A 21,836-nucleotide genomic window follows, 5' to 3' on the forward strand; every position below is an offset into this window, starting at 1 on the left:
AATTATTGCTCTACCTGAACTGTCCAGTATGATAGCCACTAGCCACGTGTGGCTATTTAAGTTCAACTATCAATGCCTCAGTTACACTAGCTACCTGTCTGGTGCTCACTAAAGTCAGTCACTGAAAGTCGCTCAGTTGTGTCGACTCTTTGCAAACCCATGGACTGTAGCCTGCCAGGATCCTCTGTCCATGGGATTCTCCAGGCAAGAACACTGGAGTGGATGGATAGCTGGTCCCTTCTCTAGGGGATTTTCCCAACACAGGGATGGAACCCAGGTCTCCCGCATTGCAGGCGGATTCTTCACTGAGTCACCACTAGCCATTCCCTATTGGGCAGCCCAGATACAGAACATTTTCATCACTACACACAGTGATGAAAAGGTAAGATAAGGTTTGTTCAAGACAAGCGGTACATTTGTAAGGTGAGCTGCCATCCTTTAGAAATGAAAGCAGACATCCAAGAGCCTGATTTCTTTGGAGATCTGCTTGGGACCTGCACTTCCGCTCAAAGTAGACGGCCCCGCGTCATGTTGAAGTCATCTGTCTGGCCCTCCTCCGGCACCAGGTTTGCGACCCTGGTTTCAAGAAGACCTCACCCACCCGGGTCTCCTTCCAGTCTCTTGAATTTGTAACCAGCCTCCAAGTTTGGTTAAGAGAATAAAAGTCGCTCAGTCCTGTCCGACTCTTTGCGACCCCATGGACTATACAGTCCATGGAATTCTCCAGGCCAGAACACTGGAGTGGGTAGCCATTCCCTTCTCCAGGGGATCTTCCCAACCCAGGGATCGAACCCAGTCTCCTGCATTGCAGGCGGATTCTTTACCGTCTGAGCCACCAGGGAACCCCAAGTTTGGTTAAGTGCGGTTGAGTTTGTCTTAAGAGCACATCTGGGGCGGGGTCTAGAGCTGAGTTGGAAGTTGGGCAGGGGGTGGGCAGCGCCTCCCTCCTCTCAGTTCTCCGGAACTGGAAAAAGAGAGAGGGAGTTTTACCCCGAACATCTGTTGCTCGACAAAGAACTTCCCGGTCTTCTTAGGAGCCCTCCAGTCTCCGGCCCAGTCCGCCTGGGCCCGCCCCTCGCGACGAGATCGCGGGGAGGGGCCCAGGCGAAACCCGAGCCCCGCGCCCACCACCCGGGCGGGCGACGTGGCTCCCCGGCCCCGGCCTCCCCCCGCAGCCCGGCGGCCAATGGGCGCGTGAGCGGGACCGTCCGGCGCTCCCCTGCCCGCCGCCCGGGGCGCGCCCCTCCGCTCTGGCACGGGGCGGGCGCTGGCCGAGGGGCCGGCCCGTCCCCTCCCTCCCGGCGCCGGCCCTGGCCCCAGCCCCGCCGCCGCCGCGCGCGCTCTGAGCCCCCATTTCCGAGCCGCCGCTCGTCGCCCGCTCGGAGCCTTCCCGCGGGCCGCGCTCTCCTCCGGACGATGGCGCGCGGCGGCCGCGGTCGCCACCTGGGGCTGGCCCTGGGGCTGCTGCTGGCGCTGCTGCTGGCGCCTCCGGCGCTGCGGGCCAAGCCCACCGTGCGCAAGGAGCGCGTGGTGCGGCCCGACTCGGACCTGGGCGAGCGGCCGGCCGAGGACAACCAGAGCTTCCAGTACGACCACGAGGCCTTCCTGGGCAAGGAGGACTCCAAGACCTTCGACCAGCTCACCTCGGAGGAGAGCAAGGAGAGGCTGGGGTGAGGCCGCGCTCGGGGACGCCGCAGGTGCCGGCGGGGCCCCTCGGGCCGGAGCCGCGCTGGCCACCGGCCGCAAAGCGAAAGCGAAATCGGGCGCCGGGATCCGAGGGCGTGGGCCGGGCGGGCCAGGCGGAGGGGCTGAAGCAAAGTTTGTCCGCGGGCGCCGGGACCCTGCATGGAGATCACCGCCTGGGGCCGGGGTGGTTTCCCGCGGGGAGGCGAGAACGTGGCAGCGGTCTCCGGAGCCAGGACGGCCAGGGCCCGCCCCCTCCCCCGGGTTGCATCAGAAGGGAGGGGAGGGAGCGTACAAAAGAAGAATTTGTCCACGGTGGCCTTTTAGTGATAGGCGTTCTTCCCCCACCCTCCTGGTTTCTCGCGTCTCCCATTCCAAGAGGCGAGGCAGGAGACACTGCTAAGGTCTCAAGGATGATCGTTAATAGATAAGAGGAAGGGGCAGGCGGAGGCTTGATTCCTGGCCCGTGTCCCAGGGCTGGGACTGAGGTGTTCTTGTCTTCTGCTCAGTCGCCCCCATATCTGAAGTAGGGAGTATAAGAATCCTGCTGTTAAGAAGGGAGGGGCATTAGGAGATAGGGATGGAAGGGTGGGAATGGAAACTGGCCCCTTCGTTTCTGTCTCCAGCATCTTCTGTTGCAGCAGAGGCACCCAGTCCGTTGGCAGCCGAGGCCAAAAGGCTGGAGGGTGGTGTGGTGGCAGGTTGTGAATTTCACCCTTGAAGGCAGCTGAGTCAGGAACCAAACCTGGGAAACAAAACGTGGGTACATCTCAGTGCACCCTCTCCACAGGCCCTGGAGAGACACTTGAGCGCTGTCAGAGGTTCTCCGGAAACCCTTCCACAGATGAGTCTACAGCCAGCCTGAGTCCTGATGGAGACCTGGCTGGGGAGGGTCCTGAGAGCCCTGCCTACTGGGCACCAGGCCTCCGGGAATCTGCTTCCCAGGGTTGGAGGGTCTTTCTGCCCTGCTACATAGAAAAAGAACACAGCCATCCCTGTGCTGATGGGGGCCACCAAAGGCCAGTGTGATTGGACAGACTGTGAGGCTAAATTACACCTATTGTGTAGGTGCACCATCTGCCTGCGCTGATAGAAAGGATCTTTGAACTTCAAAGTCACCTCTTAACAATCACCTTTTATTCTGCAGAGAAGTACTTTCTCTTCTAGTTTGAGCCTTAACAATGGGGACCATTGATGAGTTCAGTCCATTGTATTGCTTTGAGGCACTTGGAGGCTGATTTATTCAGGGGCCCTGGGTGGCAGCCATTTGTCACCAGTGAGGAGGAGGAGAGGTTTGAGGAACTGGAGTAGGGAACTCTAGTTTTCCGTCCTAAAACTTCCAGTTTAATGCCTTCATCAGGACAAGTAAGCCTAGTGGTGAGAGGACAAGTAAGCATAGTGGTGATGCATTTGACCCTTGTATGAAGACCTTAGCTGCATTCATTTACTAATGAAAATTAGTTTGAATGACTATGTGCTCAGCAGGGTGTTAGATACCTGACAACTACAAAGATAAAACCTTATGCTCTAGGCCATAAAGTACTTATAATCATATGCAGGGGAGAGAGATTGGAGCAGATGCTATGCATAATTGCTGTGATGGTGGCATGTAAAAGCCACAGTGACCACATCTAGGAGGAGCCCCCTAAAGCTTCAGGTTGGAGACAGGGGCTTGGGGGGTTGGGGTGTCATCTGACCAGGGCTTGTGGCATGACTCAGAGGTCACCAGGCTGACAAACAGGGGAAGGCATTCCTGAAGAGAGAACAGCCTGCTTATAGACAGTTTTAAAATCTGTTCCTTTGGATTCCGGGTGTTGGGACAGTAAAGAGACAGGGCAGGAGAAGTGGGAGGTGGGAGTGGCGAGGAGGCCAAGGGCAGGACTGAGGGACCTTTGGGAGGTGGGGATTAGACATTATTCTGTACATGGTAGAAATGTTATTCCAAAATGTATTAGAAAAGTTGGACTGGCAGTAGGGCAGAGAATGTAACCAAGGCACAGATGGGGAGACCCGGGCATGGGGTGGCCGTGAGTGCCTGAATCAGGCACGGTGGGAGAGGGTGAACCCAGAGCCACGTTGGAGGTGGAATTGGCAGTGCTTGCTCTTGGCTCAGCGTGGCAGGGGCGGGGAGAGGAGGGAGCAATCTAGAGTGGCATCTGGTCTCTGGCCTGAGCCACTGCATGGATAGTGGACATACTGCTCACCTACAAAGTAAATCTGGGCTAGAGGTGGGGTGGGGGGCGGGTTGGAAGGCTGGAAATGAAGGGTGGGCGCGGTATGGGCTGGGCCGAGTGTGAGAAGCCATCTTTCTGTCCACAGCTCCAAGTCTGGGCTGCAGAGGGGGGAGCATGGCTGGATCCAGGCAGCTTCGTCACCACCATCTGCGCATAGATTCTGAAAACGTGGCAGATCTAAGGCCCCCAAAGACACAAAAAAGTAGGGACTCATAGGCTTCGGGCAGTTGCAAATGTACACAGTCTTTTTTTCTGAGTCTTAGAAAAAAATTTAAATTACTTGCCAACATTTAGCATCGGAGTGACTTCACATACTGACCCCGATTTTTGGTTTCTGTTGACACCCATGGCCTGTTATTCCATATGGAGGTCATTGTCTGGAGCAGAGCTGGGCAGCCTTGTTTGGCAGCTGGTGGGCGATCCCCCGATGCTTCACTGGCTTCTTTTTTTTACATTTTTATCTTATTTATTTGATTGCACTGGGTCTTAGTTGTGGCCTGCAGGATCTTAGTTCCCTGATCAGGGATCAAACTGAGGGTCCCTACTCTGGAAGCTCATCAGAGAGTCTTAGTCACCAGACCACCTGGGACGTTTTGCTTACTTCTGTTAGCTGTTTGTTGAGTTCTCCACCCACCTGTGTTCGGGATTATCGTCCTTAGTGAGGAAAGGTGCACACTGTCTCCTCTAACCCTCCCAACATTCCTTGTAAAGTAGGTGTCCAGTTTACAGATGGAGAAACAGAGACTCAGAGAGTCAAGTCATATACCCGAGATCACTCAGGAGTAGGATCCTGGTGTTCTGATTGTAGCATTTGGTTTATCTACATCATAGCTACCTTTTCCTATAGCTCATGTTTGAGATTTTTAAAGAGAGAAGTTAAGATGATTTATGCTTCCAGCAAATATGTATTGAGCTGCTACTATGTGTCAGGCTGAGCGATGTCCTGGATCTTTCTTTGGCATACGTTGGATGCTGTCGTTTCCAAAAAGCAGGTTGTATACTGTCTGACGTCATTTGGTCTTTGCTGGTTTGAGATTCTGCTTCTCAGTTGGGTTTGGATAACTGATGGGCATGTCACCACTGCCAGGACTGGAGTAGAGCCTGGCACATAGTAGGTAGGCTAAACACTTCACAGTATTCAAAGAATTCTGCTGTGTTTGGCTGTCATTTCCTGGAAGCAAGATACTTGAGGTTTAGTCTTTTAGTCTTGAGGCCTGTCAAAGTTGCAAGGAAGGGATAAGTTCCTGAGAAGGCTACCCAGGTTCAGGTAGGGGATGGAGACTTAAGTACCAATGAACTCATCTCCATTTCCGATCAAAGAGTAATTGCCAATTTGAACTTGTGTTCACAGTAAGGAAGTTGTAGTTGATAAAATTCCAGCCCAAAGCAAAGAAAACAAATCCCTAATTAGCCTATATGACCTCTTTTCAGGTAAATGAACTACTATGGTAAAACTTCCTTAAACACTGGAAGTAGCTTTCAGGAGTTTTTGAAGTTCCTCTCAGGGCTGGCATCCCCAGCGTGGGCCCTCTGGCCTAAGAGATGGACTCTGTTGAGGTTCCCAGCTTGACATTTGCTCTGCACAGGGGTATGCGGTGCCCTAGTGAAGTCCAGTGGGGAATTGCTGGAACCCGGGCCAGCTGTGGAGCAGGGGATGCCAGTGGACATAGTGGCCTTCACCCTAAGAGCAGGAGGCTGAGGTTCCTGCAGCTGCTCAGGTTTCTTGATGAGGTTCCACAATGTCAAGGCCCTCTCATCCCTGACATTTTTTGCTTTGTCCGCGATCTGGTCTCCTCCTGCTTTAAGTTTCAAGTCTTTGAATCCAAAGTGGTGAGATAAAGGAAAATAAAAATCTCACTTATTTTTTGTTGGGTTAGCTAGAAAGCTAGACTCTTCCATCTTTTGAATTGGGTTTAGAGCCAGAGGACATGGACTCTGACTCCAGTGGTACCAATTACTCCCTCATTACTTTAAAATGAGGGAGTTAAACTACATCAGGGAAAACTGCTAGGTTTCCTCTTACAAATCAGCTCACTCAGTTGGTAGTGTCTATCTGCAGAACACTGTGTTGAGAAGGATTCTGAGGTCACATCACGGTTTATGAGGACAGAATGGCCTGATCCACAAGCATCTGGTGTTGACACTGGGTGGGTGGAGAGAGGCATATCATCCTTGGAAAACTTAAACTTTAAGGTCCTTTCAAGCATCAGCGGGTCATTGATTTTATTTTAGCACTTAAGCATTTTAGATTCTGCAGGTGTTTGATCTCTTTCTGGATCAGGATCACACAAGCCTTGGTAATAGCCTCGTGGGTTTTGTTTTTTTTTTTTAACTACAGGAAAATTGTTGATCGAATCGACAGTGATGGAGACGGCTTTGTCACCACTGAGGAGCTGAAAACCTGGATCAAACGCGTGCAGAAAAGGTACATCTACGATAATGTCGCCAAAGTCTGGAAGGATTATGATCGGGACAAAGACGATAAAATTTCCTGGGAAGAATACAAGCAAGCCACCTATGGTTACTACCTAGGTAAGTGGTGCTGCAGGAGCGATTACACAGCTGGGGCCCGAGTAACAAGCTTATGGGAAATTACTCTCTCATCATATCTACCCACTTCAGGGAGATGTCACAATCTTCCAAGTAGAACCTGCTTAAGTAGAACAGTGTAACATCCTGTTTTGCCTACTAACAACACACCGGGCTACTTACTCTGAGTGAACTTGTAGGTGGAAGGGGGTGAGGGTCTACTAAAAAATAAGCTGCTCTCCAACCTGAGCTTACAATCTCAGAGGCATACCCAGGGAACAAAGCAGAGAGGAAGCATGTGTCCTGAATTTCAGATAGCAAGGACTGGGTAAACTAGAACAGTCTCAGAAGGCTTCCTGGTGGAGGGTGGTTTGGGAACTGGGCCTTAAAGAATGGATTTGTATCTGGAGAGATGGAGACAAGTGGGGAAGCTGGGTCAGCTGGAGGGACAAAGGTGCAACGATGCCTTCAGCAGCGGGCAAGGTTTGGACATAAGACATGCTTGTTTGGGAGGAATGATGGAGGGGTGTGTGCCCAGCATGGGGTGCAGACCTGCTAGATGGCTGCCTAGTAGAGGCCATACGTAACAGGACAGGCCTGAGGAGAACCAAAGACACACACTCCTAGCTAGATTAAGAGAGGTCTTGAAAGATTCTCAGGAACTTAGAACAAATGTCCCAGGTACGAGGGAGCCTTTGTATGTTCTGTGTCAAAGAATATGATGAAAGTAGGGTATTACAAAGTGAAGTAGGATATTAATATGGTCTCAAGCCTATGTTTTCCACCACTTGCTATAATGCCCCTAACAAGCCTTTAGGGCCTGGACTGGAGGGTGGCCTGGAGGGACAGACACTGGAGGCATTCTGAAATAAAATGTTTCAGAAACTCGACACATCAGGACCTTCTGTCCTTCATATTAAATACCTCTGGGCGTGAACTGGAGGGTGTGATCTTGAGTTTCCTTGCCAGCGTTCGCGTTTCTGTGCACATGCTGCAGGAAACCCCACAGAGTTTCAGGATACCTCAGATCATCACACCTTTAAAAAGATGCTGCCACGGGACGAGAGAAGGTTCAAGGCTGCAGACCTCGATAGTGACCAGACAGCCACCCGGGAGGAGTTCACCGCCTTTCTGCATCCTGAGGAGTTTGAGCATATGAAGGAAATTGTGGTTTTGGTAAGATATCCAAAGAGCCTGAACTGGGAAGCAGCACCAAAACCTTATACTTTCTTGCAAAGTGAGAATGTTCTTCAGCCCAAGGGGAACTCGACAAGGACTCTGCAGTAGAATACACTGGAAGGCCTGTGTATTCAGGAGATGGGTCAGGGGAGGGTAGCTGCTGTAACAAGCAGCCCCCAATCCCAGCTATTCAACACAATAACCAAAAGTTAGTTCTTGCTTATACTGAGTCCAGGACAGACGGTCCCCATCAGTGGATCTTCTGGGCGGTTCTCAAGTGCTGGCAGGCCCCCCAGCCATTTCCATCTTGTCCCCCACCATCCTGTGGCTTTGAGGTCATCTTGGCCGATCCCCTGTATTCTTCTGATAGACAGAAGAAGAGAAGGACTAAGGAGAAGGCACAATATGCCTTTACTGTTCTGGCCAGGAAATGACACCTCCTTTCCTTTTACATTCCATGGGCTCCTACACTGACAGTTTAGATGTGTGCCCAGGAAGAGCAGATGAGTTTGGTGAGCAACTAACTAGCCTCTGTCCCACATGCCAGCTTTAAGGGAACTAGAAAAAGACTCAGAAATGGAATGCACTGGAATCATATGAAAACTTGAATCACATGAGATCATATGGAAACTTAAAGTCAGACCATGCCTAGAAAGAGTGCTCCCCTTGGAGTGTATTTGCTTTCCATAGTGTCTTGTCGGGTCCCAAGTGTCTTCATTCTCCATGACATTAAAGCAAATGCCGATCCCCTGTTTTCAGGGCAGGCATCCTGAGGCAGTTCCAGTTGTTTTACTGCTGGGAAACAACCAGCCCTGGACTATTTAAGTTTTCCAGTCATGGATGGGTTCACTCATGGATGCTGCATCCTTATGACCACAGTGACCCCGAGGACTGGGCAATGGCTCTAAGAACCATTCCTTTAACACCCAACATCCACTTAGTGATGGCTAATTTGCCAGAAGACAGTGAAGATGGGGAAGTGGATTATGTGCTTCTGGATTGACTCAATTCTCAGGTTGGCTGTTTTCTTCAAGATGCCTTTGAGTTTCTGTGACAATGGACAGTAGACTCATTTAATTACTTACCCGAGCAAAACAAAAACCCTAGTTTAGAGGTCAAATGTACTAAATACACAACATAATATTGGGTGGCCAAAAAGTTCATTCAGGATTTGCTGTACGCTGTTACTTATTGGCCACCCAAATGTATTCAAGTCAGATATACTTTTATTTACCAATTTTTCACAGTTCCATAATTTTCTGACATCACCTCGGTGTTCCTGGTCCAGTTAGCAGTAGAATCTATCTTGGTGATCATTTTAGTCCAGTGGTTTTCAAAGCTGGATTCCTCACAGTACACAGAGACGATTAGGCAGGAGAGTGGAGGTGGTTAGCTTGGCAGGGCTTCATAATAAGAGAACGTCTGGGCTTATAGGTACATTTTCATTTGCAGAGAGTGTTTTGCTTTTAAAATTGAAGGCTGGGGGAGGAGGGACAGAAGCCATTGCCTGTTTTTTACAGATCACAAACTGATGCCCAGGGAGGTCAGGAGATGAGCCAGAAGTCCTCCAGCCATAAAAGCCAGACAAAGGAGGACAGTAGTTAGATTTACCGAAAGCACGGAGCTATCTTGCATCTCTTCCCCTTTTGCTTCCTAGGAAACGCTGGAGGACATTGACAAGAATGGGGATGGCTTTGTGGATCAGGATGAATATATTGGTGAGTGCTGGCCTGGAGTCTTGCTTCTCTGTCCCAACTGGGCACCAGTCCTCCACCCACATGTCTGGCTACTTTTCCTCAGATGTCTTTTAGCAGCAGCTGCAAGTCTGTTGGTGTCGCTCCTCTGACTTCCCAGTGAGAGGGACTTGTTACACCAGTCCTAGGGGTGCAGGGTCAATGCACTGCATTGCAGGCAATACAATGCCTCAGGGAGGCATTCCTGGTGGAGAAGAGCCCAGGTCAGCCATTGACCGCACGGCTCTGAGAGGCGCTCTTCATGACACTACGGAGTTTCTCCCTTTGCGAGAGGGGCCTGGAGATCCCAGAGATGGAAAGGCGGGCTGGATCAGACAGTCTCAGGGGACAGACTCTACAGCAGACTATTCGCCAGCGGGGCCTAGAAACGGAATAGACAGAGCTGTGGTCAGCAGAACTGTTTACAGGCGCAAGCTGTCTGCAGAAAGGGATTCCTTCTTAGAGAGGTAAATCCTTTCACAGAATGCACGGTTTCCCCAAATACAGCTGTTTTATGCCTCTGGATTTTGGTCTTTCATTGGGAGTACTGTTCACAGTTTTTTGTTCTTAAGGGCTCCACTTGAGCAACATCCAGAAGTGCGTTTGCAGGTACCCGAGCCCTGGTCGAAGGAGGCTCCAGTTAAGCCCCCAGGTCAGAAGCCACTGCTCCTGGTTAGAGCCCTTCTCAGCCGCCCAGGAGCCCTTCCAGCCTGAGGGACTGGAGGAGGCAGCACGGGTATTTCCGTTTGATCCTCAGCTGCAGGATCATGGCCCCAGCTGCAGGCCCCCTTCTCAGGATAGCTCTTCTCTTCCCAAATGTCAGTAAAGTAAAAGCTGGGAAATCGTTTGAGGGGTGGGATGGATATAACTTTTGTGCAGATATTTAATAGAGGCAGTCAGTGACCTTGAATAAAAGCAGCGCCCACGTTGCCATCAGCCTCTGGTTCGTGCTTGTGTAACTCTGCCGCCCCAAACACGAGAACAAGGGCCTGCTGGAAAGAAGAGCAGAGTTCCAGTCATTCGGAATTCTATCTGGTCTGAAGCAGCAAACGCTGTTCTCCTGTGTCTGGTAACGGCAGCTCTCGCCTCAGTAACTGAAGCCATCTCGGTGGCGTTCCCTTTGTGGAACAGTCAGCGCTGACAGCCCCATCGTCAGTGTGCACAGGGCAGCCTGTCTCACGCCTGGTGCACACGCGTGTGAGGGCAGTTTCAGAGCCCCACACACCCAGTGGTGAGGGAATTAGACTTGAAGGGAAGGCAGGGTGATTAAGACAATGTAGCTCTTCTGATTTCAAGATTTCAAGCGTGTGCTCTCCCTCACTCTCTTCCTGGTCCTCATTGAAAAGGTGCATTGCGGGGGGCAAAACTCTTGAGTGACGTTGCCTAAAAGAAACATTTTTTGCACCGGACACTGGCAGAGAGGCTGGTGGGGGCATTCTTCTTGAAAACTGAATTCTGAGCGACTTGCTGTCAGAGACCAGGTGTCTTGTCTAGCAAGCTACTTCCTTTAGGGGGGAGCCTTCTCTCCAGGCAGGGACAAGCGGTAACATGGTACACTGGGAAGAACACTGGAATTAAGAGTCTTGGCTTCTCCACTTACTAACTCTGGGACCTGTGGGAGTCATGTAATCACTCCATATAAGCCTGTAAGCCTCAGTCGCCTCATCTGTAAAACAGGAAGGCACAGCACCCATGTTTCCAAGATGCTGTGGGTCTACTTGTAGCTGAACCCAGCCAGGGTCTTGCCTTTCTTTTTCCTTCATTCACTATCTACTCTCTCTACCACTTCTTTTCCTGGAAAATCTAATGGCTTAGCAAACAGTGGGTAAGCTTTGCCTTCTTTTTCCCTTTCCCTGCCATTTTGTAAAACAAGGTTATTGATCTGACTTATAAAATTGCTTTAAGGGTGAAGTAAAATATATGTGAAAGCCCTCGGGAAATGATATAAACAGTGACAGTAATAAACACAGTGGTTAAGACTATGGGTTGGAAGCCGAGTGCTCGTGTTCCTGTATAGTCAACTACATTCTCATGCTAGCTGTGGGTCCTCCTTGGGTTAAGGCTGTGCCTCAGTGTTCTCATGTATAAAGTGGGAATAACAACACCTACTTTATAGGATTGTAATGAAAACTCAAATTTAAAAAGTATGCATTCTATACAGCATCTGGACCATAGAAAGTGCTGGTATTGGTCATTATTATTAGTTTTCACTTGTATAGTTCCAGGCTGGGTTGTAGAGGACTTTCACAGAAATGTCCCATTTGACCTTGATAATAACCTTTTGAATAATAAATTACCATCTCCACTTTAGACAAGGCACTGGACTAAGTCAAAGGCCAGAATTCACCTTCTGGCTTCCAAGCGCAGCTCTTTCTCTTCCACTCAGTAGCCTTTAGAGTGGATAAATCATTGTATTCTTTACCTAAGAGGAGACTGCCCCCCAGGTATCTGGTTAGGTCTCGTGACTGCTGGAGGTCAGGTTTTCTTAGATTTACCTTCCCACTGGTCTTCATAACCAAGAACAGCCTTCCCTTCTAGCTGATATGTTTTCCCACGAGGAGAGTGGCCCTGAGCCAGACTGGGTGCTGTCAGAACGGGAGCAGTTTAATGAATTCAGGGATCTGAACAAGGACGGGAAGCTGGACAAAGATGAGATTCGTCACTGGATCCTCCCCGAAGACTACGACCACGCGCAGGCCGAGGCCAGGCACCTGGTGTACGAGTCAGACAAAAACAAGGTATTTCGCAGTCTTCTGGAACCTTTGCTTGAAGGGAGACAGTTTACATAAGATCAGTTCTGTTTGCTTCTTTGATGTTTGCCTTGGCCCGTGCGGCCGTGCCCTTATTGACCTCTCTCATTCCTGCCCTGCATCTGAGACCTGTGAACTTGGCCGACATCGCGATCACCCACAGTGAGCTCATTAGGCCAGAGGTTCCTATTCCTAGAGAGTACATTGTGGGTTGCACTGAGGTTCGCTAACATCTCCTAGGATCGCAGAGCTGGTCACTTTGTTGGCTGTAGGCAGGCACGGATTTAAGAGGTATGCCCTGCATCGCCCTAGGACCAGTTTTTCATCCATTCATTCCTTCAGCAGACTCTCATCAGACATCTGCAGCATGTGAGGCAGAAGGGATCCCATCACATGAAGGCCCAGGCATCCTCAGGCCAGCTCACCGTGCCGGCTCCAATGCCAATATCCACTGGTCAATATGCAAATGTACAAGATGTAGAAAGAAGTCCTGCCTCTTCCCATTTTGATCACTGCTCCGAATTCTCTGGAGACAGTCAGGTTCTGCAGTCAGGCCATAAAAGGGAAGTGGAATTCTTCAGGGCCTGTTTTGGGAACGCCAGCACTGCATGTAGACATAACCAGACTCTGGCTTCTGAATTCCTTGAGGACTTTTCCGATATATTTCAGCTCAGTGTTTATAGCAGGAGGCTGCTCCATTTAGGGTTTTGCAGAGCAATGATGGTAGATGAAAGAGGTACCCAGCAGTTTCTTAATTATGAATTGTAATATTTTAAATGTTGCAGATCAATGAAATAACATGAGTGTCAGGCTGAGCTATTTACTCAGGAGTTTCTGTGACAAAGTACTTTCTTCTCTCCTCTAGGATGAAAAGCTCACTAAAGAGGAGATCTTAGACAACTGGAACATGTTTGTTGGAAGCCAAGCTACCAATTATGGGGAAGACCTCACCAAAAACCATGATGAGCTCTGATGCACGCTCACCATATCATGATAGACTGTCATAGGCTTTCTTTTATTGTCCTGGATGGTTGCTACAATTGTCTCACTTACAGCAGTTATGTCCCCACAGAAAGCAAATTTATCGCCTCAGATTGGGGTTAAAATTGTTTTTTACTCAATATTTGCTGGAAATTACTCACCACTATTCTTTGAGTAACATTTCTCTTCAAACACATTAAAATCTTGGTAAATTGCAATGCTTTATGGGGATACATTACTAAAACATGACTTTTTAGCTTTTTCCATGAAATTTGAACTAAAGAAGAATGAAATTTGAAAAGCCCTGTTATTCAGAAGTTGGGTAGGTGGGGAGAGGGCAGTATATGGAGTGACTGCTATGCATTTTAACTGCAGATTTTTTGCATTTCCACTGTTAATAGTTGGTAAGGGAAAATTCTGATTAAGCTTCAGTGGTATCTCTTCCTACACAGGCTGCTTTCAGAGCAAGGCTGATTATTTCAAATTCTTCCTTCTTGACTGTACTCTGAGCTGTTACTGTAAATGGCATATAAACCTCTGTGCATTTTTCTGTATGAACCTGCTAATGTGCACAACAGATCCACCCATCTTTTGTTTTTTGTCTTTGTTTTTTTTTTACAATAAGAAGCAATTAAGAAAGATAATGTGAAAAAGAAAGGAATTTTAAAGGTAGGGAGAAAAGATGAATGTCAGGAAAGATGAATGTCAAGAACTATAGGAAAATGGTAAACACTTTATTATACTTGAGAAATTCTTTTTGACATTCAAATGAAGTAGATCTGATCTTTGAAAAAGTGACTAGAAATCCAATCCATTTCCTCGCTGATCTCTGACAGGAATAGAGAGTGGGGTCCTGGGGAAGCCTGCCTAGTGGAGCTCTGGAACCCATCTCTTCCAGTCCGGTGAATCCACAGCCTTCCAACCTACCCTGGGACCACTTACACCACGGAGTTGACAAAGTAGTGTTCCAAGTCACTGGCTAAACTGTAAGAAAGAACTTTCACAGGTTGAAATTCCACCTTATAAGTAGAAAGTGAATGAATAAAGGATCCCACTGAGGATTTTCTACTGTGTCCTGTGGTGTTTGACTTCACACGTACCATTTGTGACATTATTCTCTACTGATAGAGAATTTAACAGAGGGATGAGATGACGTGAGTAAGGTTAAAGAAGTTCTACATTTTAAAAATCCAGCTACTAGAATGTTCAGGACATACTAATATTTACTTATTTAACATATACTTCTCTATGATAATTAGAGAAACTGCAGGTCATCTTAACTGTAAGACCTTTCAGAGACAAGTTTCAGCTGGAAGGAAATCTAGGCTTCTTATGAAGGCCTGTTGTTCAGTTGCCACGTTGTACCTGGTGACTCTTTACCACTCCATGAACTGCAGCATGCCAGCCTTCCCTGTCCTTCACTATCTCCCGGAGTTTGTCTAAGTTCATGTCCATTGTACTGGTGATGCCATCCAACCATCTCATCCTCTGTTGTCCCCTTCAGCCTTCCTAGCATACGGGTCTTTTCCAGTGAGTTGCCTCTTTGCATCAGGTGGCCAGAGTATTGGCGCTTCAGCTTCAGCATCAGTCCTTCCAATGAATATTCAGGGTTGGTTTCCTTTAGGATTGACTGGTTTGATCTCCTTGGTGTCCAAGGGACTCCCAAGGCCTACCAGGCCCGATAGCATCTGGTCCTTTCCCACCTCATCAGCATCACTCGGTTTCACCTCCCATAGCAGCCTCACTGACTTTCTGGTCCTCAAACACACCAAATTCATTTCCAAACTGGGCCCTTTGCACTTGCTGTCCTTTCTCATTGGGAAGCCCCAGTGCACACGTCCTGGGGTAACTCAAACATGATTCCTCAAAGGGGACCTTCCCGACTCCATTACTTGTAGTAGTCCTTCAGGCTTCCCTGGTGGCTCAGTGGTAAAGAGTCTGCCTGCCAATGCAGGAGCTGCAGTTTCGATCCCTGAGTCAGAAAGATCCCCTGGAGGAGGGTATGGCAACCCACTCCAGTATTCTTGCCTGGAGAATCCATGGACAGAGGAAGCAGGACCCCCTGGCTACAGTCCATGGGGTCGCAATAGAGTGGGATACAACTTAGCAACTGAACAATGACAACATTTGAGTCCTCATTTCCCTGTTTTATTTTCTGCCTGCTATGTACATATTGCCATTTATATTTGTTTCCTAGGACTGCTATATAAATTACCATACAAGAGTGTGGCTTTCAACAACAGAAACTGAACAGTGCAGGCTGGAGTCTGAAATCAAGTCGTTGGCAAGACTGTTGTTCAATCACTAAGTCATGTCTTACTCTTTGCAACCCATGGACTGCAGTACACCAGGCTTCCCTGTCCTTCACTGTCACCCGGAGTTTGCTCAAACTCAAGTCTGTTGAGTCAGTAATGTCATCAAACCATCTCATCCTCAGCAGGACAGTGCTCCTGAATGCTTTAGGGGAGAATCCTATAATCCTTGCTGCTTCCTGCTTCTGGTAGTTCAGGTGTGCCTGCTATGACTGCTTCACTCCACTCTGCATCCGTCTTACGGCCTTTTCCCCCTCTCTCTGAGTGAGTCTCTCTTGTGTGTCTCTTACAAGGACACTTGGAATTGGCTAGGGCCCACCTAGATAATCCAGGGTGATCTTATTTCTAGATCCTTAATTATATCTGCAAAAGGCCATTTTTCCAAGTAAGCTCATATTCACAGGTTCCAGGAGTTAGGAGGGAGACATATCTTTTGCGGGGGTACCTATCAACCAACTGCCTGACATCTTGTTTGTAAATTGTTCATCTTCCTTGAGCTAGAACACAAGCTCTATGACAACACCCTGATTTGTTTAACTAACTGCTGGTTCCCAGGACCTAGAACAGTTGAGCAATAAAGCCTAGCCTACAATAAATACTCTGTAAGTATTTGCTGAATGAATGAGAGATTGTTAGCTTTAATGAAAGAGAATACTCCTGGGGCGGAGGGGGGAACAGAATTCTATAAAAAAATTTTTTTAAATAGCTAACATTTGCTGAATGAAAAATAATTTGCCTAGATTCCAGAGTGATCAAATGGCAGGACCAGAATGCAAATCCAAGTGTTCCTTGCTCCAAAATCTGTTGTTTAATACTAAATTTTACTGCTCAAAATCTCTGAATCTGACATATGTTCTCTTTATTTCTTTGCTCACTCACTGTATATGATTATGTGGTCAGGAAATGAGAATAACTCACTTACCTAGAAATAGGCTGACACTTTTTTTTAAGCAATGAGAACCTGTCTTTAAAAAAATGAGAAAATAATATAGTGTAACCTAATTATAAGCATAACACTTTTAAAAGGTGCTAACATTATTTTTCCCCCAAAAGGGAATACTGGCTGGTTTATTAAGTTATACATAGTCAGATGTTAAATATATTTTGAACACTAAGTTTTTCCCTTTCAAGTCAGTGCACATAAGACGAGAACCCTCAAAGAGACTAGTGCTTCTGGGGCTGAATTTAACACTATTTAAGGAAAGAAAACCTTAGCTAGGGGACATAGCTGTTAACATGGTGATTTGTAAAGCCTTAGATTTCTAATAGGGTCTGACTGTTTCAAGGAAAACATATTTTGTTTCTAGGTAACATTTCAAGTCTGATTATGAACAAATGCTACAAAATTGATCTGTAATGGGAAATACTGTTATGTCACAAAGCATTATCTATATGCTTAATGTGACTGAAAGCATTAATTGCTAGGAGCCAAAATCTGTCCAAGCAAAACATGAACATGTATTTTGTATCTCTTGTCTCTTACTGTAGATTTTCGAATGAATTCGAGTGTAACAAAGATGTAGTTAGAAAATCTGCACACCTGAAGGCTTTCTTCACCCGCTTGGATTACTGTACTTGTTCCTTGTTAGCAAATGCAGGAGTCGTAACTGCTCAGAAGTGCCCAGCAAACAATAGATACGTGGCCACTTGTTAGTAGCTCAGCAAAAACCTCTTGCAGAGTGGTGAATGGCTGACTGCATTTTCAAGTCTTTCTAGATTTATTTTGCCACCTTTATAGTAAAAGTCAGCTTCCTCCAACTACATGCAACTAAGATTTGTCCTCTCTGTATTTTTTTTTTTTAATTCTTTCTGTATTCTGAAAGCAAGGTCATAGTGCTAGGATTTCCCACCAAAAAACCAATGAGAACCATAACATCTAACACTTTGGCTCATGTTGAAGCATTAAAATTTTGAGCAATGGAAAGATTGTGTCATCAGCACTCAAACTCATGAGATTTACAATGAACTTGGAGCAATTTCCAAGTATCCATCTGTACTCTCAAATATAGTCATTTCCAGGGCCTGGGACTGGGGAAACACACCCTAGGTATAATGCATCCCATCATCCCGTGTGCTTTAAGTACCTCTCTGATTCTTCTCCTATAAAATAGTGCCCAATTTCCCAGAGAGACTCATAAAAGAAAATGAATGTGAAGACTGGTTACTTTCCTACCTTGGAGGTATTTGTGTAGTGGGAACACACAGTATTTCTTTTCTCCTACGTAAATACTAATAACACCTGTACCAGGCACCCTGCCAAGGACTTACATACACTAACCACTGAACCCTCACAACAGCCCTGTGAGGCTGGTACTTGTAAGAAAGAGGATACGCTGGGTTAAGCTGCAGTAAAAATCATACCATCTCAGTGGTTTACAGCAACAGACAGTTAATTTTTCCTTTCTCAAACTCTGCTTTGGTTCTGAGCCATTGTCCATGGCAGCTGTGGTGTGGGACTCAGCAGGGTGGCTCCATATCCATCCATGTCCACTGAGAGGTGGAGCACAGGCACAGAAACATGGTCACTCCTGAAGGTGACCTTGTCTCCCATTCATTGGTCAAAACAAGTCACGTGGGCACGTGGCTCCCATTCATTGGTCTAAACAGGTCACATGGCCACATCTAACTTCAGGGGAGTAGGAAGCGCAATTCTACTATTGCTCTGGGTGAAGGGTCAGGGTGTTAAAAACATTGGTGACTGGCACTCCTCAGTAATTAGTGGTTCAGTTCAGTTCAGTTCAGTCGCTCAGTCATGTCCCACTCTTTGCAACCCCATGAACCACAGCACACCAGGCCTCCCTGTCCATCACCAACTCCCGGAGTCCACTCAAACCCATGTCTGTTGAGTCGGTGATGCCATCCAACCACCTCATCCTCTGTCGTCCCCTTCTCCTCCTGCCCTCAATCTTTCCAAGCATCAGGGTCTTTTCAAATGAGTCAGCTCTGTGCATCAGGTGGCCAAAGTATTGGAGTTTCAGCTTCAACATCAGTCCTTCCAATGAACACCCAGGACCCATCTCCTTTAGGATGGACTGGTTGGATCTCCTTGCAGTCCAAGGGACTCTCAAGAGTCTTCTCCAACACCACAGTTCAAAAGCCTCAATTCTTTGGTGCTCAGCTTTCTTTATAGGTCCAACTCTCACATCCATACATGAACACTGGAAAAACCATAGGCTTGACTAGACAGACCTTTGTTGGCAAAGTAATGTCTCTGCTTTTTAATATGCTGTCTAGGTTGGTCATAACTTTCCTTCCAAGGAGTAAGCGCCTTTTAATTTCATGGCTGTAGTCACCATCTGCAGTGATTTTGGAGCCCAAAAAATAAAATCAGCCACTGTTTCCACTGTTTCCCCATCTATTTGCCATGAAGTGACGGGACCAGATGCCATGATCTTAGTTTTCTGACTGTTGAGCTTTAAGCCAACTTTTTCACTCTCTTCTTTCACTTTTATCAAGAGGCTCTTTGGTTCTTCTTCACTTCCTGCCATAGGGTGGTGTCATCTGCCTATCTGAGGTTATTGATATTTCTCCCAGCAATCTTGATTCCAGCTTGTGCTTCTTCCAGCCCAGCATTTCTCATGATGTACTCTGCACAGAAGTTAACTAAGCAGGGTGACAATATACAGCCTTGATGTACTCCTTTTCCTATTTGGAACCAGTCTGTTGTTTCATGTCCAGTTCCTGACCTGCATACAGGTTTCTGTTGCTTCCAGTTCCTGTTGCTTCCTGACCTGCATACAGGTTTCTCAAGAGGCAGGTCAGGTGGTCTGGTATTCCCATCTCCTTCAGAATGTTCCACAGTTTATTGTGATCCACACAGTCCAAGGCTTTGGCATAGTCAATAAAGCAGAAATAGATGTTTTTCTGGAATCCTCTTGCTTTTTTGAAGATCCAGCAGATGTTGGCAATTTGATCTCTGGTTCTTCTGCCTTTTCTAAAACCAGCTTGAACATCTGGAAGTTCACGGTTCATGTATTGCTGAAGCCTGGCTTGGAGAATTTTGAGCATTACTTTACTAGCGTGTGAGATGAGTGCAATTGTACTGTAGTTTGAGCATTCTTTGGCATTGCCTTTCTTTGGGACTGGAATGAAAACTGACCTTTTCCAGTCCTGTGGCCACTGCTGAGTTTTCCAAATTTGCTGGCATATTGAGTGCAGCACTTTCACAGCATCATCTTTCAGGATTTGAAATAGCTCAACTGGAATTCCATCACCTCCACTAGCTTTGTTCGTAGTGATGCTTCCTAAGGCCCACTTAACTTCACATTCCAGGATGTCTAGCTCTAGGTGAGTGATCACACCATCGTGATTATCTGGGTCGTGAACCAGTGGTAATAGTACTATTTTTTCCATTTTATTAAGTGAGGGAACTTTAAGGGGAATTAATATCCAAAATAACACAACTCATAAGTTAGGTGACTATATGATTGATTGGCAAGATCAGAATACCTTTGCCAATGAAAGGAGGAAGTCTTAATCAACACCTCCCTAAATCCTGAGCAACCTGCACTGACCACATTGGGATTTACAGATCCTCTCTGTTCTCCTCTGGCTGGGATCCTCTTCCTCCTCCTCCTGAACTGAGGAGTCCACAGCCAGGAGACAAGGTGAGCAACGCATATGCAAGAACTCAAGAGCAGAGAAATGAGACACACAAAAAGGGGGTTTTCCCCAATGACCTTCCTGAGCAGGTCAAATGCCAGAGGTCAGATAAATCAGTGCCTACCAACCAGGCTGCTGCTTAACGGTCTTGCCAAGATTTAGAATTCTTGTACGAAGTGTTTTAAAACCTAAAAGTTGATCTATCACTAAGTGAAACTGAATGAATTAAATGACAAAGGAATAGCTTTTAATGTTGTTTTTATCATGGTCAGTGTATTCCAAAGCTAGTTGTATGTGGTGGCAATTTGAAACTCATTTCAAAAGCAGATCAGAATCTTAGTACAATCAAAAATATTCAGGAAAGGTTATATTTTCAGAGGTGGAAACTGAGGCCCAGAGAGATTAAGCTTGTGTGTTTCCCTATCTCAGGACTGAGAGAGAAGTTGGACTAGAATACCTTCCCCAACTCCAGTTGTTCTCTTTAAAAGCTCAGTGTTCTCATCTGAAAAATGGCAACAGTAACTCCTACTTTATAGAAGAGAAATCAGGATGAATTAAGGTTATGACTATAAAGCACTTTGTGTGGCTAGCACGCAGGAAATGGTAACGATTTTCATTGTTATACCAAAGCAGGGTTCTTACATATTTCAGCATCAAAGGTTTACTTTTAGATTGCAACACATGCCATTAGTGACTGATGGACATCGTGAATTTATCAGAAAATTGTCAAAGGTGTGTTTGTTGTTTTAAATACAGAAAAGAACGTTGTTTTTTCCTTTTTTTTAAGTTCACATCTGACCAAAAAAAAAAAAAAAGAGTTCATGTGGTTATATTAACTGTAAGAAGCTGAAGACATTTAAAGACTCAGATTAGTGGTTTTAAATCACAGCAAGTATGCAGCCATGCTGCTGGAGATAAAGATGCCTGTAGCCAGCATGCCCAGGTGAGTTGAGAGACAAACCCACTCACTAGCTGAATGACTTTAGGCCAATTATCGATATTCGCACCCTGCAAACCTCATTTTCCTCTTTGAGAAAGGAGGGAAGGGCAGCACCAGCCTGGCTGGCTGGTGTGGGGGCTCAGTGAGACCCTGGGTGTGAAGCACTCTGCCCTGGGCCTGATGCACAGGGATGCTTGACTGGTGAAGCGAGGTGACACTCATAAAGGGTAAAAAATACCCTCTCCTCAGGGTGGAAAAAACCACGTTAAGGAATAAAAAGAAATCATCTAGAGAAGGAAATATTGCCATTTGCAGCAACATGGACAAAGATGGACAAAGAGAACATTATACTTAGCAAAGCAAGACAAAGACAAATATTATATGACATCACTTATAAGTGGAGTCTAAAAAATAATACAAATGAATCTGTATACACGATAGAAAAGACTCACTGACAGAGAAAACAAACTTTTAGTTACAAAAGAAGAAAAGGAGTAGAGAGGGATAAATTAGGAGTATAGGAATAACGGATACAAACTACTGAGTGTTAAATAGATAAGCAACAGGGGGTGTCCCCTGGTGGTCTAGTGGTTAGGATTCTGGGCTTTCACTGCCTGACCTGGCCTGGGTTCAGTCCCTGGTTGGGGAACTAAGATCCCTCCCACAAGTCACATGGTGCATCCCCCACCCCCCAAAAAGATAAGCAACTGTACAGTACAGGAAATTATATTCAACATCTTGTAATAACCTATAATGGAAAGTAATATGAAGCACATACATACATATATATATTATATATATATATATATATATAACTGAATCATTCTGCTGTACACCTCAAACCAATACAACATAAATAGACCAAATGTAGTTCAATTAAACAGAAGAAACTG

The 21,836-nt window shown here is 46.7% G+C and overlaps 1 protein-coding gene across 1 annotated transcript; it reads left to right on the forward strand.

Moving 5' to 3' along the window:
- The first annotated feature begins 1,002 nt into the window (after positions 1–1,002).
- Positions 1,003–14,162, forward strand: RCN1 (reticulocalbin 1). Its single transcript, XM_043481317.1, has 6 exons — positions 1,003–1,670; positions 6,256–6,449; positions 7,444–7,622; positions 9,283–9,343; positions 11,897–12,096; positions 12,974–14,162. Exons 1-6 carry the CDS (start codon positions 1,417–1,419, stop codon positions 13,079–13,081), a joined length of 996 nt encoding a protein of 331 aa, XP_043337252.1. The 5' UTR covers positions 1,003–1,416; the 3' UTR covers positions 13,082–14,162.
- The last annotated feature ends 7,674 nt before the right edge of the window (positions 14,163–21,836 follow it).

This window comes from Cervus canadensis, chromosome 11 (genome assembly GCF_019320065.1).
Source record: "Cervus canadensis isolate Bull #8, Minnesota chromosome 11, ASM1932006v1, whole genome shotgun sequence".
Classification (NCBI taxonomy): domain Eukaryota; kingdom Metazoa; phylum Chordata; class Mammalia; order Artiodactyla; family Cervidae; genus Cervus; species Cervus canadensis.